The 18,406-nt window shown below is 41.5% G+C and overlaps 1 protein-coding gene across 1 annotated transcript in view; it reads left to right on the top strand.

Annotated features, from left to right (window-relative positions):
• CFAP45 (cilia and flagella associated protein 45) overlaps nt 1-18,406 on the top strand; it is a 78,206-nt gene that overhangs the window by 21,614 nt on the left and 38,186 nt on the right. The window contains exons 2-3 of the mRNA XM_053704797.1: nt 5,745-5,864; nt 6,764-6,897. Of these exons, the coding sequence (XP_053560772.1) occupies nt 5,745-5,864; nt 6,764-6,897 (254 nt within the window). The remainder of the gene's footprint in view (nt 1-5,744; nt 5,865-6,763; nt 6,898-18,406) is intronic.

Raw genomic sequence — 18,406 nt, 5'->3', positions numbered from 1 at the left:
TGTGTTAAACATGTCTGACTCAGAGGAAGATATCTGTGTCATTTGTTCCAATGCCAAGGTGGAGCCCAATAGAAATTTATGTACTAACTGTATTGATGCTACTTTAAATAAAAGTCAATCTGTACAATTTGAACAAATTTCACCAAACAGCGAGGGGAGAGTTATGCCGACTAACTCGCCTCACGCGGCAGTACCTGCATCTCCCGCCCGGGAGGTGCGTGATATTATGGCGCCTAGTACATCTGGGCGGCCATTACAGATAACATTACAAGATATGGCTACTGTTATGACTGAAGTTTTGTCTAAATTACCAGAACTAAGAGGCAAGCGTGATCACTCTGGGGTGAGAACAGAGTGCGCTGACAATACTAGGGCCATGTCTGATACTGCGTCACAGCTTGCAGAGCATGAGGACGGAGAGCTTCATTCTGTAGGTGACGGTTCTGATCCAAACAGATTGGATTCAGATATTTCAAATTTTAAATTTAAATTGGAGAACCTCCGTGTATTACTAGGGGAGGTCTTAGCAGCTCTCAATGATTGTAACACCGTTGCAATACCAGAGAAACTGTGTAGGTTGGATAAATACTTTGCGGTACCGGCGAGTACTGACGTTTTTCCTATACCTAAGAGACTAACTGAAATTGTTACTAAGGAGTGGGATAGACCCGGTGTGCCGTTCTCACCCCCTCCAATATTTAGAAAGATGTTTCCAATAGACACCACCACTCGGGACTTATGGCAAACGGTCCCTAAGGTGGAGGGAGCAGTTTCTACTTTAGCTAAGCGTACCACTATCCCGGTGGAGGATAGCTGTGCTTTTTCAGATCCAATGGATAAAAAATTAGAGGGTTACCTTAAGAAAATGTTTGTTCAACAAGGTTTTATATTGCAACCCCTTGCATGTATCGCGCCGATTACGGCTGCGGCAGCATTTTGGATTGAGTCTCTGGAAGAGAACCTTAGTTCATCTACGCTAGACGACATTACGGACAGGCTTAGAGTCCTTAAACTAGCTAATTCATTCATTTCGGAGGCCGTAGTACATTTAACCAAACTTACGGCTAAGAACTCAGGATTCGCCATACAGGCACGTAGGGCGCTGTGGCTAAAATCCTGGTCAGCTGATGTTACTTCTAAGTCCAAATTACTTAATATACCTTTCAAGGGGCAGTCTTTATTTGGGCCCGGTTTGAAAGAAATTATCGCTGACATTACAGGAGGTAAGGGCCACGCCCTACCTCAAGACAAAGCCAAAGCTAAGGCTAGACAGTCTAATTTTCGTCCCTTTCGGAATTTCAAAACAGGAGCAGCATCAACCTCCACTGCACCAAAACAGGAGGGAGCTGTTGCTCGTTACAGGCAAGGCTGGAAGCCTAACCAGTCCTGGAACAAGAGCAAGCAGGCCAGGAAACCTGCTGCTGCCCCAAAGACAGCATGAACCGAGAGCCCCCGATCCGGGACCGGATCTAGTGGGGGGCAGACTTTCTCTCTTCGCCCAGGCCTGGGCAAGAGATGTTCAGGATCCCTGGGCGCTAGAGATCATATCTCAGGGATACCTTCTAGACTTCAAATTATCTCCCCCAAGAGGGAGATTTCATCTGTCAAGGTTGTCAACAAACCAGATAAAGAAAGAAGCGTTTCTACGCTGTGTACAAGATCTGTTATTAATGGGAGTGATCCATCCGGTTCCGCGGTCGGAACAAGGACAAGGGTTCTACTCAAACCTGTTTGTGGTTCCCAAAAAAGAGGGAACTTTCAGGCCAATCTTAGATTTAAAGATTCTAAACAAATTCCTAAGAGTTCCATCGTTCAAAATGGAAACTATTCGGACAATCTTACCCATGATCCAAAAGGGTCAGTACATGACCACAGTGGATTTAAAAGATGCTTACCTTCACATACCGATTCACAAAGATCATCACCGGTATCTAAGGTTTGCCTTCTTAGACAGGCACTACCAGTTTGTAGCTCTTCCATTCGGATTGGCTACGGCTCCAAGAATCTTCACAAAGGTTCTGGGTGCCCTTCTGGCGGTACTAAGACCGCGAGGGATTTCGGTAGCTCCGTACCTAGACGACATTCTAATACAAGCTTCAAGCTTTCAAACTGCCAAGTCTCATACAGAGTTAGTTCTGGCATTTCTAAGGTCGCATGGATGGAAAGTGAACGAAAAGAAGAGTTCTCTTTTTCCTCTCACAAGAGTTCCATTCTTGGGGACTCTTATAGATTCTGTAGAAATGAAGATTTACCTGACAGAAGACAGGTTAACAAAGCTTCAAAATGCATGCCGTGTCCTTCATTCCATTCAACACCCGTCAGTAGCTCAATGCATGGAGGTGATCGGCTTAATGGTAGCGGCAATGGACATAGTACCTTTTGCACGCCTACACCTCAGACCGCTGCAATTGTGCATGCTAAGTCAGTGGAATGGGGATTACTCAGATTTGTCCCCTACTCTGAATCTGAATCAAGAGACCAGAAATTCTCTTCTATGGTGGCTTTATCGGCCACACCTGTCCAGGGGGATGCCATTCAGCAGGCCAGACTGGACAATTGTAACAACAGACGCCAGCCTACTAGGTTGGGGCGCTGTCTGGAATTCTCTGAAGGCTCAGGGACTATGGAATCAGGAGGAGAGTCTCCTTCCAATAAACATCCTGGAATTGAGAGCAGTTCTCAATGCCCTTCTGGCTTGGCCCCAATTAACAACTCGGGGGTTCATCAGGTTTCAGTCGGACAACATCACGACTGTAGCTTACATCAACCATCAGGGAGGGACAAGAAGCTCCCTAGCAATGATGGAAGTATCAAAGATAATTCGCTGGGCAGAGTCTCACTCTTGCCACCTGTCAGCAATCCACATCCCGGGAGTGGAGAACTGGGAGGCGGATTTCTTGAGTCGCCAGACTTTTCATCCGGGGGAGTGGGAACTTCATCCGGAGGTCTTTGCCCAAATACTTCGACGTTGGGGCAAACCAGAGATAGATCTCATGGCGTCTCGCCAGAACGCCAAACTTCCTCTCTACGGGTCCAGATCCAGGGATCCGGGAGCGGTTCTGATAGATGCTTTGACAGCACCTTGGAACTTCGGGATGGCTTATGTGTTTCCACCCTTCCCGCTGCTTCCTCGATTGATTGCCAAAATCAAACAGGAGAGAGCATCAGTGATTCTAATAGCGCCTGCATGGCCACGCAGGACTTGGTATGCAGATCTAGTGGACATGTCATCCTGTCCGCCTTGGTCTCTACCTCTAAGACAGGACCTTCTGATACAGGGTCCATTCAAACATCAAAATCTAACTTCTCTGAAGCTGACTGCTTGGAAATTGAACGCTTGATTTTATCAAAACGTGGTTTTTCTGAGTCGGTTATTGATACCCTGATACAGGCTAGGAAGCCTGTTACCAGAAGGATTTACCATAAAATATGGCGTAAATACCTATACTGGTGCGAATCCAAAGGTTACTCCTGGAGTAAGGTTAGGATCGCTAGGATATTGTCCTTTCTACAAGAAGGTTTAGAAAAGGGTTTATCAGCTAGTTCATTAAAGGGACAGATTTCAGCTCTGTCCATCTTGTTACACAGGCGTCTGTCAGAAAATCCAGACGTCCAGGCCTTTTGTCAGGCTTTAGCTAGGATCAAGCCTGTGTTTAAAGCTGTTGCTCCGCCATGGAGTTTAAACTTAGTTCTTAACGTTTTACAGGGTGTTCCGTTTGAACCCCTTCATTCCATTGATATAAAATTGTTATCTTGGAAAGTTCTGTTTTTAATGGCTATTTCCTCGGCTCGAAGAGTCTCTGAGTTATCAGCCTTACATTGTGATTCTCCTTATCTGATTTTTCACTCAGACAAGGTAGTTCTGCGTACTAAACCTGGGTTCTTACCTAAGGTAGTCACTAACAGGAATATCAATCAAGAGATTGTTGTTCCATCCTTGTGTCCAAATCCTTCTTCAAAGAAGGAACGTCTTCTACACAATCTGGATGTAGTTCGTGCCCTCAAGTTCTACTTGCAGGCAACTAAAGATTTTCGCCAAACTTCTTCCCTGTTTGTCGTTTATTCTGGACAGAGGAGAGGTCAAAAAGCTTCTGCTACCTCTCTCTCTTTTTGGCTTCGTAGCATAATACGTTTAGCCTATGAGACTGCTGGACAGCAGCCTCCTGAAAGAATTACAGCTCACTCCACTAGAGCTGTGGCTTCCACTTGGGCCTTTAAGAATGAGGCCTCTGTTGAACAGATTTGCAAGGCTGCAACTTGGTCTTCGCTTCATACTTTTTCCAAATTTTCCAAATTTGACACTTTTGCTTCTTCGGAGGCTATTTTTTTTGGGAGAAAGGTTCTTCAGGCAGTGGTTCCTTCTGTATAATGAGCCTGCCTATCCCTCCCGTCATCCGTGTACTTTTGCTTTGGTATTGGTATCCCAGAAGTAATGATGACCCGTGGACTGATCACACATAACAGAAGAAAAAATATTTTATGCTTACCTGATAAATTCCTTTCTTCTGTTGTGTGATCAGTCCACGGCCCGCCCTGTTTTAAGGCAGGTAAATATCTTTTAAATTATACTCCAGTCACCACTTCACCCTTGGTTACTCCTTTCTCGTTGATTCTTGGTCGAATGACTGGGACTGACGTAGAGGGGAGGAGCTATATGCAGCTCTGCTGGGTGAATCCTCTTGCATTTCCTGTTGGGGAGGAGTTATATCCCAGAAGTAATGATGACCCGTGGACTGATCACACAACAGAAGAAAGGAATTTATCAGGTAAGCATAAATTATGTTTTTTCCACACGCTTCTTTCGACCCTGTTGACTATTTTGAATGAAACGCTTGATTGTTCGATGATCACGCTTCAGAAGCTTTGCAATTTTAAGAGTGCTGCATCCCTCTGCAAGATATCTCACTATTTTTGACTTTTCTGAGCCTGTCAAGTCCTTCTTTTGACCCATTTTGCCAAAGGAAAGGAAGTTGCCTAATAATTATGCACACCTGATATAGGGTGTTGATGTCATTAGACCACACCCCTTCTCATTACAGAGATGCACATCACCTAATATGCTTAATTGGTAGTAGGCTTTTGAGCCTATACAGCTTGGAGTAAGACATCATGCATAAAGAGGATGATGTGGTCAAAATACTAATTTGCCTAATAATTCTGCACTCCCTGTATTGCAAATATGTTTCTATTAAAATATGTAATTCAACTATGTGTATTTAAATTTTGACCGTAATGTCCCTTTAAGGAAGTTTAAAGGGACATGAATCCCAAAATTTTATTTTCATGATTCAAATAGAGCATACCAATTTAAACAACCTTCCAATTTAATTAAATTATCAGTTTGCTTCATTCTCATGGTATCCTTTATTGAAGGTGCAGCAATGCACTACTGGGAGCTAACTGAACACATCAGTAAACCAATAACAAGAGGCATATATATGCAGGAACCAATCAGCAGCTAGCTCCCAGCTCATTGAGCCTATCTAGGTATCCTTTTCAACAAAAGATATAAAAAGAACAAAGGACATTAGCTATAAGAAGTACATTTGGAAGTTCTTTAAAATTGTATGCTGTAGCTTAATCATGAAATATTTTTTTGGGGGGGTTATGTCCCTTTAATGAAGGTCAACTACTGTAGGCCAGACACATTAAGTGTACTATTATTTTGTCTTTCATAAGCCTTTTATTACAAATTAAATGTTTCTTCGTTCATTAACTGATTTTGTTTTGGAACTTTTTTACAGACAGAAAGTGTTGAAGAATCTCTTATTTCAAGCTCAAATGGTTCACATAGGTCAAAATCATGGAGATACAGAACAAAAGCCTTGAATTCACAGGTGGATGAAAGCTTGTTTGGTGTAAAGGTGAGGGGTCACTTTTAGATTAAGAATTTATCACCACACTTTTGCCATCTGTCTTCCTTAAAAGTTTAAAGGCCAGATTAAAAGTGGAGTGCAAATTAACGCTTCTGCTTGAGCGTTAATTGCGCTAGAAGTAAGCTTTTTGCACTCGTATTACAAGTTGAAAGTAAACTGTTTTCGCTCTTGCTCTAACCCGACAAGAGCAAAACAAAATTAGTTAGAAAATCACATTCATGTATTCCCCCATAGAAGTCAATGAAGGAAAAAAGTGGTGAAAAAAACCCCACCCCACCCTCACGAAAACCTAACCCAACATGAAAATATTAATATTTCACATTCCAATGTTCTTCAAATAGCAGAATATGTTCTATTTATTCATAAATATATATTTTTACATATATCTGATGGTATTTTGGTACAATGTATATCTGTATAAATAAATAATTAATATATATATCTATAAAAATATCTATTTACAAATACATAGAACATATTCTGCTATATGCATAAGATTGGAATATGAAATATTTTCAGTAAATACACAGTATAACACTTTATTAAAAATTATTATTGCGTAAATATGGTTTTACATGTTTTCATCTACTTAACTGCAAAGGGCTCCAATGCACTTCTATCTATCTGTCTATCTATCTATCTATCTATCTATCTATCTATCTATCTATCTATCTGTATATATATATATATATATATATATATATATACATATGTATTTATATTTGTGTATATATGTCTGTAAATGCATATGTTAAATAACGCTCCACTTGTAATCTGGCCCTAAATGTTTATTAAAACAGTTTGGGAATATATACAATCATATTTATTTCATATTTTGCACCTCTGTAAATCTCCTCATATGTTTTATACCTTCATTTCCCTTTAAGAAAACAACAAAAAATGAAAGCCCAATAGTGCAGAAGATTGAGAATGGCCGGCGTAAGGCAGTGTCTGCACCCACAGGAGGCCACAAGCCTGAGACCATCCAGATCATTACTAGTGACCTGATTCGAGAACTTATGTAAGTTTCATGAATTGTTCAATGATGACATTGAATATACAGGGAGTGCAGAATTATTAGGCAAGTTGTATTTTTGAGGATTAATTTTATTATTGAACAACAACCATGTTCTCAATGAACCCAAAAAACTCATTAATATCAAAGCTGAATAGTTTTGGAAGTAGTTTTTAGTTTGTTTTTAGTTATAGCTATTTTAGGGGGATATCTGTGTGTGCAGGTGACTATTACTGTGCATAATTATTAGGCAACTTAACAAAAAACAAATAAATACCCATTTCAATTATTTATTTTTACCAGTGAAACCAATATAACATCTCAACATTCACAAATATACATTTCTGACATTCAAAAACAAAACAAAAACAAATCAATGACCAATATAGCCACCTTTCTTTGCAAGGACACTCAAAAGCCTGCCATCCATGGATTCTGTCAGTGTTTTGATCTGTTCACCATCAACATTGCGTGCAGCAGCAACCACAGCCTCCCAGACACTGTTCAGAGAGGTGTACTGTTTTCCCTCCTTGTAAATCTCACATTTGATGATGGACCACAGGTTCTCAATGGGGTTCAGATCAGGTGAACAAGGAGGCCATGACATTAGATTTTCTTCTTTTATACCCTTTCTTGCCAGCCACGCTGTGGAGTACTTGGACGCGTGTGATGGAGCATTGTCCTGCATGAAAATCATGTTTTTCTTGAAGGATGCAGACTTCTTCCTGTACCACTGCTTGAAGAAGGTGTCTTCCAGAAACTGGCAGTAGGACTGGGAGTTGAGCTTGACTCCATCCTCAACCCGAAAAGGCCCCACAAGCTCATCTTTGATGATACCAGCCCAAACCAGTACTCCACCTCCACCTTGCTGGCGTCTGAGTCGGACTGGAGCTCTCTGCCCTTTACCAATCCAGCCACGGGCCCATCCATCTGGCCCATCAAGACTCACTCTCATTTCATCAGTCCATAAAACCTTAGAAAAATCAGTCTTGAGATATTTCTTGGCCCAGTCTTGACGTTTCAGCTTGTGTGTCTTGTTCAGTGGTGGTCGTCTTTCAGCCTTTCTTACCTTGGCCATGTCTCTGAGTATTGCACACCTTGTGCTTTTGGGCACTCCAGTGATGTTGCAGCTCTGAAATATGGCCAAACTGGTGGCAAGAGGCATCTTGGCAGCTGCACGCTTGACTTTTCTCATTTCATGGGCAGTTATTTTGCGCCTTGGTTTTTCCACACGCTTCTTGCGACCCTGTTGACTATTTTGAATGAAACGCTTGATTGTTCGATGATCACGCTTCAGAAGCTTTGCAATTTTAAGAGTGCTGCATCCCTCTGCAAGATATCTCACTATTTTTGACTTTTCTGAGCCTGTCAAGTCCTTCTTTTGACCCATTTTGCCAAAGGAAAGGAAGTTGCCTAATAATTATGCACACCTGATATAGGGTGTTGATGTCATTAGACCACACCCCTTCTCATTACAGAGATGCACATCACCTAATATGCTTAATTGGTAGTAGGCTTTCGAGCCTATACAGCTTGGAGTAAGACAACATGCATAAAGAGGATGATGTGGTCAAAATACTAATTTGCCTAATAATTCTGCACTCCCTGTAATGGATCAGTTCTAATCTTTGAAGTTTGCCATGCAAATTCAGCTTGGGTATTTTTGACCTTTGTAATGGTATTCTGATTCGTTAAAAAACTAAATTTATGCTTACCTGATAAATTCCTTTCTTTCATGAAGGTGAGAGTCCACGAGCCTTCACATGTGGGTTTTAAGTCCAGTCTAATAGAAGGAGGCAAAACACCCAACATAACAGAGTTTTTAATTCCTCACACTTTCCCATGATCCTTCAGACATACATATGGCCAAGAGAAAGGAGAAATTCAGAAAAGTAGGAAAGATAAAGCTGTGTAAGTGAAGTGCAAACTGTACTACTGCCAACTGTACTAAAGAGACAAGGGCAGATCTCACAGACCCTCACTATCATGAATTAAATTAATTTATCAGGTAAGCATATATTTTGTTTTCTTTCATAGAATGGTGAGAGTCCACATACTCATACCCAAGCTGGGAAGTCCACGAGACCGCCATGAAATAAGGCAGAAATAAACAAGGTAATAAAGGCACTAAACAGGCACTGCAGCCTGCAGAACGTTCCTGCAGTGTCAGGGAAGGCAAACATGTCGAAATGGTAAAGTTTGGAAAAAGTATGCAAAGATGACCAAGTAGCTGTTTGAAAAATAGGAAAGCCCAAGAGGTGGCAACTGCTTTAGTAGAATGAGCAGTAAATATATCTGGGGAGACTTCCCCACTACCAAGTATGCAAATTGCTGCAGCTTTTTGTCTATTGCAGGGACCAGAAAAATGGATAAACAAGGATGAAGAATTTCTAAATCCTTTAGTGGATTGAAGATAAAATTACAATGCCCTAACTACAGCCAAGTTATAGTGCAATCTCTCTTTTTAGCATTCTTACGAGCAATTTCCTGATTGATGTTATCAGAAGATACAACCTTAGGAAGGGAAGAGTAGTGGGTACTCAAAACCACTTTATCCTGATGACAAAAATCAGGTAAGAGAAATCACAAGAGAGAGCAGAAAGTTCTGACACCATTCTGGCAGAGAAAATGGCCAAGAGAAAGAGAACTTTCTATTACAAAAGTTAAATGTCCAGACCATGCATAGGTTCAAGTGTTTGAGCCTGAAAAACTCACAATACCAGGTTAAGGTTCAACAGCGGAGAAGCAGACCTGATAACTGGTCTTATTCTGACTAGAGCTCAAACAAGAACTTGAATGTCAGGAATTCTTTATACAAGGCCGATAAAGAAGAAATTTGGCCTTTATGGGAACTGGCTTATAAATTCTTTTCCAGACCATCCTGCAAAACTATAGAATATGAGGAATTCTAAAAGAATTGCAACAATAAATTCTTTTCCAGACCATCCTGCAAAACTATAGAATATGAGGAATTCTAAAAGAATTGCAACAATAATTATTGGACTCACACCAGGACACACCACTCCAGACTTTATGATAAATATGTCTTGTAACAGGCTTTCTAGTCTGAATCAAGGTGTTTATCACTTGATCTAAAAGACCTCTCTCAGACAAAGTTAGGCGTTTAATCACCATTCCATCAATTTGAGATCTTGATGGGAGAAGGGACCTCATGAGAGAAGGTCCTTCAGAGGGGGAAACACCAAGGCTAACTGGAGGATATTTGTATCATATGTGTACAGTATATCAAGTTCTGTGAGGCCATTTTGGAGCAATTAGAATCCCAGAGGCATTTTCATGTTTTATCTTGAATATTAATCACAAAAGGAGGAAAGATGTAAATTAGATTGAACAACCAGGGAATCATTAGTACATGTCTTAGAGTCACTTGTGGGTCTCGAGATCTTGCACAATTCTAGGATAGTTTGTGATTTAAGTGAGAGGCCATGAGATCTATGTTTTGTCTTTAACAGTACTCTAATTCCGTGATTTAATGTCATAATTTCTTAATCTCTATCCTATCCTCTTATTAGTTAGTTCTAGTATTCTATATTGATCTTCTAGATCGGATATTCAGGGCTCAGGAATCATTCTTAATAATATCTTGTGTAGCTTATTTTATTAGACTGTTATGCGTTGTCCTCCTGTAAAATTGAGAGGAACCTATCGTCCTCTATGTGATACATAATAAGTTAGTGATTCATCACTGAATATCTATGTGTTAAAGTGAATGTAAATTTTGATGATAAAGTGCCCGTTTTTAAATTTTTTATTAAAAACAGGGGCACTTTAATTCATCAAAATTTACATTTCACTCGTGTTGTACAAATACTTACCTTTTAATCTTGACAGCCGCTCCAGCTTCCCCCGGTCATCGCAAGCCTCTTCCTACGTCAGAAATGACGGATCGGTCATCCTCCAATCACGGCTTCCCCCCCGGGGGAATCAGTGTCTGATTCAACGCAGTGATTGGAGGAAGCCGGATTCCTCATTTTAGAGAAACAAAGAGATTTAAACAAAGCGCTGAGCCTAAAGTTACAACTTGCCACTCCTAACCACCTCCCTAAAAGTGGAACATAGAGAAGATTACAAAAAGGAATTACAAAGGAGGGCACTAAAAAGCTAGATGTAACAAACACATTTATTCTTGGACATCTATTTGGATACATATAAGATATAATGTACGAGGATTAAACGCAAATAAAATTCCTAATATGCAAAATGTTTACCTAAACATACAATATTATATAAGGGACGTCTCCCTATGTGTTGAAATGCAAATTGCAGAATTTACATACGCAATTTTATACAAAAAAAAGCGTAGCAAATGCAACAATTGAATAGATCAAATATAGAAAAAGATTAGTTATCCAAAAATGATTTAAAATAGATTAAGAAATATACCACCTTAAGAGAAAATATATTGAAAAAAACCCAGAATATTTTCTGTAATGAGCGTGTTCCAGGGAGATAATTATAGCTTCCAAATCAAGTGTCTGTAATTTCAGACAAAAGATGTTATCACAGATATCATCGGATTATAAGTATGGCCACAATGTATCAGATATTCCGCTGGGTAGAGATAACTTCAAAACCGAATTGACCGTAACTTCATACAGTAGATATTGTCACAAATATCATCAGAGTGTTATATGGCCACAAGGTAGCAAATATTCAACTATGTAAAGATTGTATCGTTTGCTCCTATTTTTACGTGATACAAAATAACTCAGTTGAGGAGATACATTTGTCCTTCTTGAGACAGTCTTATAATAGATCACACCAGGTCAAGGTGCTCTCCAGTTAACATCCTGACAGAAATTGGAACACTGCTCGCCTTTTGGAGACAGTTGGGGCAATATCACTCACCCCTCTTCCTCCAAGTAACGGCTTCTGTTTCTAGGTTGAAACTCACAGTTCTGGTGCGTATGCTTGCCGAAAGAGGACCCGGCAGCTATAATGTTTTCAGTCCAGTACTTGATGAGATGAAACAGCCCGCTCTTAGCATGTATTACACCCGGGTTACTAGGTACCTAGTGGAAAAAAATGCAGGACAACAGCTTAGCTTCTACGCGTTTCACCCGTGGTAGTGGGCTTTTTCAAGATAGCAGCTGTTCCTAGAAACCAAGTTTAAAAACCTACTGCTGGTATTCCATTGGTTGAATGTTATGGGTCCTAATTATTTCTTAAGGGGGAATAGTCTTTAAGGTAGTATTCTTGAATAAATGTAGCTTCTATATCCTTGGAGTTCATAAACTTACTTCGGTATTTTTCAAATCCTTCTTAAGGTGGTATAATCAAATTTCTTATGCTTAAGGTCGTATATATAAAAATATACATATTTTTTATATATACCACCATAAGCATAAGAAATTTGAAAATACTGAAGTAAGTTTATGAACTCCAATAATATAGAAGCTACATTTGTTAGAGAATACTACCTTAAAGACTATTCCACCTTAAGAAATAATTAGGACTCATAACATTCAACCAATGGAATACCAGGAGCAGGTTTTTAAACTTGGTTTCCAGGAACAGCTGCTATCTTGAAAAAGCCCACTACCACGGGTTAAACGCGTAGAAGCTAAGCTGTCCTGCATTTTTTTCCACTAGGTACCCACTAGGAAACAGCCAATAGAATGCGAGCTCAATCTGATTGGATCAGCCAATCGGATTGAACTTGAATCTGATTGGCTGATTCCATCAGCCAATCAGATTTTTCCTACCTTAATTCCGATTGGCTGATAGAATCTTATTAGCCAATCGGAATTGAGGGGACGCCATCTTGGATGACGTCCCTTAAAGGAGCCTTCATTCGTCGTAGTCCGTCGGTGAAGAAGGATGTTCCGCGTCGGCGGGAGGAAGATTCAAGACCCGGCTTGGAAGATGACATCGCCCGGATAGAAGACCTCTTCAGCGCCTCTTGGAAGATGACATCGCCCAGATGGAAGACTTCTTCAGCGCCGCCTGGATGATGACTTCATCGGATGGAAGATTTCTTCAGCGCCGCTTGGAGGATTAACTTCTTCCACTCCGGATGTCCACTTCGGTTCCATCGCTGCTCGGCCGAGTGAAGACGACTCAAGGTAGGATGATCTTCAGGGGATTTGTGTTAGGTTTTTGTAAGGGGGGTTTGGGTTAGATTAGGGGTATGTGGGTGGTGGGTTTTAATGTTGGGGGGGGTTGTATTTTTCTTTTACAGGCAAAAGAGCAGTTTTCTTTGGGGCAAGCCCCACAAATGGGGTAAGGTAATAGAGCTTTGAACTTTATTTAATTTAGAATAGGGTAGGGCATTTTTTTATTTTGGGGTAAGGTAATAGAGCTTTGAACTTTATTTAATTTAGAATAGAGTAGGGCATTTTTTTATTTTGGGGGGGTTTGTTATTTTATTAGGGGGCTTAGATTAGGTGTAAGTAGCTTAAAATGGTTGTAATATTTCTCTTGTTAAGTGTAGTCAGTCCACGGGTCATCCATTACTTATGGAATATATCTCTTACTAACAGGAAGCTGCAAGAGGATCACCCAGCAGAGCTTGCTACATAGCTCCTCCCCTCACATGTCATATTCAGTCATTCTCTTGCAGCCTAACTAGATAGGTCGCTGTGAGAGGTCTGTGGTGTTTTTTAACTTAGTTTATTTCTACAATCAAAAGTTTGTTATTTTAAATGGCACCGGAGTGTGCTGTTTATTCTCAGGCAGCATTAGAAGAAGAATCTGCCTGCGTTTTCTATGATCTTAGCAGACGTAACTAAGATCCACTGGCTGTTCTCATCTGAGGAGTGAGGTAACTTCAGAGAAGGGGAATAGCATGCAGGGCCCCCCTGCAAATGAGGTATGTGCAGTAAATTATTTTTCTGAGGAATGGAATTGACTGAGAAAATACTGCTGATACCTATGTAAAGTAAGTTCAGCCTTAAATGCAGTGATAGCGACTGGTATTAGGCTGATGAGTGTGTGTACACTGAATGTATTTTTCAATGGAATGGAATTGACTCTGAAAATACTGTTAATACTGAAATAATGTATGAGCCTTAACTGCAGTAAAAGCGACTGGTAGCAGGCTTATTAATAACAATTCATAACTTTTCAAATGTATGTTTAAAACGTTTACTGGCATGTTAATCGTTTTTTGTGAGGTACTTGGTGATAAAACTTATTGGGGCATGATTTTTACCACATGGCCATCTTTGTTTTCTGCATAGAAACAGTTTTCTGAGCTTCCCCACTGTTGTAATATGAGTGGGAGGGGCCTATTTTAGCGCTTTTTTGCGCAGTAAAAATTCAGTCACAATCTGTCTACTTCATCCTCCATGATCCAGATCGTCTCTAGAGAGCTCAGGGGTCTTCAAAATTCATTTTGAGGGAGGTAATCAGTCACAGAGACCTGTGACAGTGTGTTTTGACTGTGAGAAAAACGTTAATTATGAAATTGTTAATCCGTTTTTGGGTATTAAGGGGTTAATCATCCATTTGCTGGTGGGTGCAATCCTTTGCTAACTTAATACATTTACTGCAAAAATTGGTTGCTATAACTATTTTGGTTCATTGTTATTTCAACTGTGACAGCTTTTTGTGCTTCTTAAAGGCACAGTAGCGTTTTTTATATTGCTTGTAAATTTATTTAGAAAAGTATTTCCAAGCTTGCTAGTCTCATTGCTAGTCTGTTTAAACATGTCTGACACAGATGAATCTCTTTGTTCACTATGTTTAAAGGCCAATGTGGAGCCCAATAGAAATTTATGTACTAATTGCATTGATGGTACTTTAAATAAAAGTCAATCTTTACATGTAAAGAAATTATCACCAGACAACGAGGGGGAAGTTATGCCGACTAACTCTCCTCACGTGTCAGTACCTTCGCCTCCCGCTCAGGAGGTGCGTGATTTTGTGGCGCCAAGTACATCAGGGAGGCCCTTACAAATCACTTTGCAAGACATGGCTACTGTTATGACAGAAGTATTATCTAAATTGCCAGAATTAAGAGGCAAGCGCGATAGCTCTGGGTTAAGGACAGAGCGCGCGGATGAGGTGAGAGCCATGTCAGATACTGCGTCACAGTTTGCAGAACGTGAAGACGGAGAGCTTCATTCTGTGGGTGACGGATCTGATCCAGGGAGACTGGATTCAGAGATTTCTAATTTTAAATTTAAGCTTGAGAACCTCCGCATATTGCTAGGGGAGGTATTAGCGGCTCTGAATGATTGTAACACGGTTGCAATTCCAGAAAAATTATGTAGGTTGGATAGATACTATGCGGTACCGGTGTGTACTGACGTGTTTCCTATACCTAAAAGGCTTACAGAGATTATTAGCAAGGAGTGGGATAGACCTGGTGTGCCCTTTTCCCCTCCTCCCATATTTAGGAAAATGTTTCCTATAGACGCCACCATCCCGGTGGAGGATAGTTGTGCCTTTTCAGATCCAATGGATAAGAAATTAGAGGGTTACCTTAAGAAAATGTTTGTTCAACAAGGTTTTATCTTACAGCCCCTTGCATGCATTGCGCCTGTCACTGCTGCGGCGGCATTCTGGTTTGAGTCTCTGGAAGAGGCCATTCGCACAGCTCCATTGGATGAAATTATGAACAAGCTTAAAGCACTTAAGCTAGCTAACGCATTTGTTTCTGATGCCGTCGTACATTTAACCAAACTTACGGCTAAGAACTCCGGATTCGCCATCCAAGCGCGCAGAGCACTATGGCTTAAATCCTGGTCAGCTGACGTGACTTCTAAATCTAAATTGCTTAATATTCCTTTCAAAGGGCAGACCTTATTCGGGCCCGGCTTGAAAGAAATTATAGCTGACATTACGGGAGGTAAGGGCCATGCTCTACCTCAGGACAGGGCCAAATCAAAGGCCAAACAGTCTAATTTTCGTGCCTTTCATAACTTCAAGGCTGGAGCAGCATCAACTTCCTCCGCTCCAAAACAGGAAGGAGCTGTTGCTCGTTACAGGCAGGGCTGGAAAGTTAACCAGTCCTGGAACAAGGGCAAGCAGGCCAAGAAACCTGCTGCTGCCCCCAAGACAGCATGAAGAGAGGGCCCCCTATCCGGAAACGGATCTAGTGGGGGGCAGACTTTCTCTCTTCGCCCAGGCTTGGGCAAGAGATGTCCAGGATCCCTGGGCGTTGGAGATCATATCTCAGGGATATCTCCTGGACTTCAAAACTTCTCCTCCACGAGGGAGATTTCATCTTTCAAGGTTATCAGCAAACCAAATAAAGAAAGAGGCGTTTCTACGCTGTGTACAAGACCTTTTACTAATGGGGGTGATCCACCCAGTTCCGCGGACGGAACACGGGCAGGGATTCTATTCAAATCTATTTGTGGTTCCCAAGAAAGAGGGAACCTTCAGACCAATCTTGGACTTAAAAATCCTAAACAAATTTCTAAGAGTTCCATCATTCAAAGTGGAAACTATTCGAACCATCCTTCCCATGATCCAAGAGGGTCAGTACATGACCACAGTGGATTTAAAGGATGCCTACCTTCACATACCGATTCACAAGGATCATTATCGGTACCTAAGATTTGCTTTCCTAGACAGGCATTACCAGTTTGTAGCTCTTCCCTTCGGATTAGCTACGGCTCCAAGAATCTTTACAAAAGTTCTGGGCTCACTTCTGGCGGTACTAAGACCACGAGGCATAGCGGTGACTCCGTACCTAGACGACATTCTGATACAAGCGTCAAGTTTTCAAACTGCCAAATCTCATACAGAGATAGTTCTGGCATTTCTGAGGTCGCATGGGTGGAAGGTGAACGTGGAAAAGAGTTCTCTATTACCACTTACAAGAGTTCCCTTTCTAGGGACTCTTATAGATTCTGTAGAGATGAAAATTTACCTGACAGAGGCCAGGTTATCAAAACTTCTAAATGCTTGCCGTGTCCTTCGTTCCATTCCACACCCGTCAGTAGCTCAGTGCATGGAAGTAATCGGCTTAATGGTAGCGGCAATGGACATAGTACCATTTGCGCGCCTGCATCTCAGACCGCTGCAATTGTGCATGCTAAGTCAGTGGAACAGGGATTACTCAGATTTGTCCCCCCTACTAAGTCTGGATCAAGAGACCAGAGATTCTCTTCTATGGTGGCTCTCTCGGCCACATCTGTCCAAGGGGATGACCTTTCGCAGGCCAGATTGGACGATTGTAACAACAGACGCCAGCCTTCTAGGCTGGGGCGCAGTCTGGAACTCCCTGAAAGCTCAGGGATTATGGACTCAGGAGGAGAAACTCCTCCCAATAAATATTCTGGAATTAAGAGCAATATTCAATGCTCTCCTAGCTTGGCCTCAGTTAGCAACTCTGAGGTTCATCAGATTTCAGTCGGACAACATCACGACTGTGGCTTACATCAACCATCAAGGGGGAACCAGAAGTTCCCTAGCGATGTTGGAAGTCTCAAAGATAATTCGCTGGGCAGAGTCTCACTCTTGCCACCTGTCAGCGATTTACATCCCAGGCGTAGAGAACTGGGAGGCGGATTTTCTAAGTCGCCAGACTTTTCATCCGGGGGAGTGGGAACTTCATCCGGAGGTCTTTGCTCAACTGATTCTTCGTTGGGGCAAACCAGATCTGGATCTCATGGCGTCTCGCCAGAACGCCAAGCTTCCTTGTTACGGATCCAGGTCCAGGGACCCGGGAGCGGTGCTGATAGATGCTCTGACAGCCCCTTGGGTCTTCAACATGGCTTATGTGTTTCCACCATTCCCGATGCTTCCTCGTTTGATTGCCAAGATCAAACAGGAGAGAGCTTCGGTGATTCTGATAGCGCCTGCGTGGCCACGCAGGACCTGGTATGCAGACCTAGTGGACATGTCGTCCTGTCCACCGTGGTCTCTACCTCGGAGACAGGACCTTCTAATTCAGGGTCCTTTCAAACATCCAAATCTAATTTCTCTGAGGCTGACTGCATGGAGATTGAACGCTTGATTCTATCAAAGCGTGGCTTCTCGGAGTCGGTTATTGATACCTTAATACAGGCTAGGAAGCCTGTTACCAGAAAAATTTACCATAAGATATGGCGTAAATATTTATATTGGTGCGAATCCAAGAGTTACTCATGGAGTAAGGTTAGGATTCCTAGGATATTTTCCTTTCTACAAGAGGGTTTAGAAAAGGGCTTATCTGCTAGTTCGTTAAAGGGACAGATTTCTGCTCTGTCTATTCTTCTACACAAACGTCTGGCTGAAGTTCCAGACGTTCAGGTTTTTTGTCAGGCTTTAACTAGGATTAAGCCTGTGTTTAAGACTGTTGCTCCGCCGTGGAGCTTAAACTTAGTTCTTAATGTTCTTCAAGGCGTTCCATTTGAACCCCTTCATTCCATTGATATCAAGCTGTTATCCTGGAAGGTTTTGTTTTTGATGGCTATTTCCTCGGCTCGAAGAGTCTCTGAGTTATCTGCCTTACATTGTGATTTTTCATTCAGACAAGGTAGTTCTGCGTACTAAACCTGGGTTCTTACCTAAGGTAGTTACTAACAGGAATATCAATCAAGAGATTGTTGTTCCATCA

Source organism: Bombina bombina, chromosome 1, assembly GCF_027579735.1.
Source record: "Bombina bombina isolate aBomBom1 chromosome 1, aBomBom1.pri, whole genome shotgun sequence".
In the NCBI taxonomy this organism is placed as follows: domain Eukaryota; kingdom Metazoa; phylum Chordata; class Amphibia; order Anura; family Bombinatoridae; genus Bombina; species Bombina bombina.
Note: the sequence above shows the minus strand (reverse complement) of the source record. Positions and strands in the feature narration are given on the sequence as shown.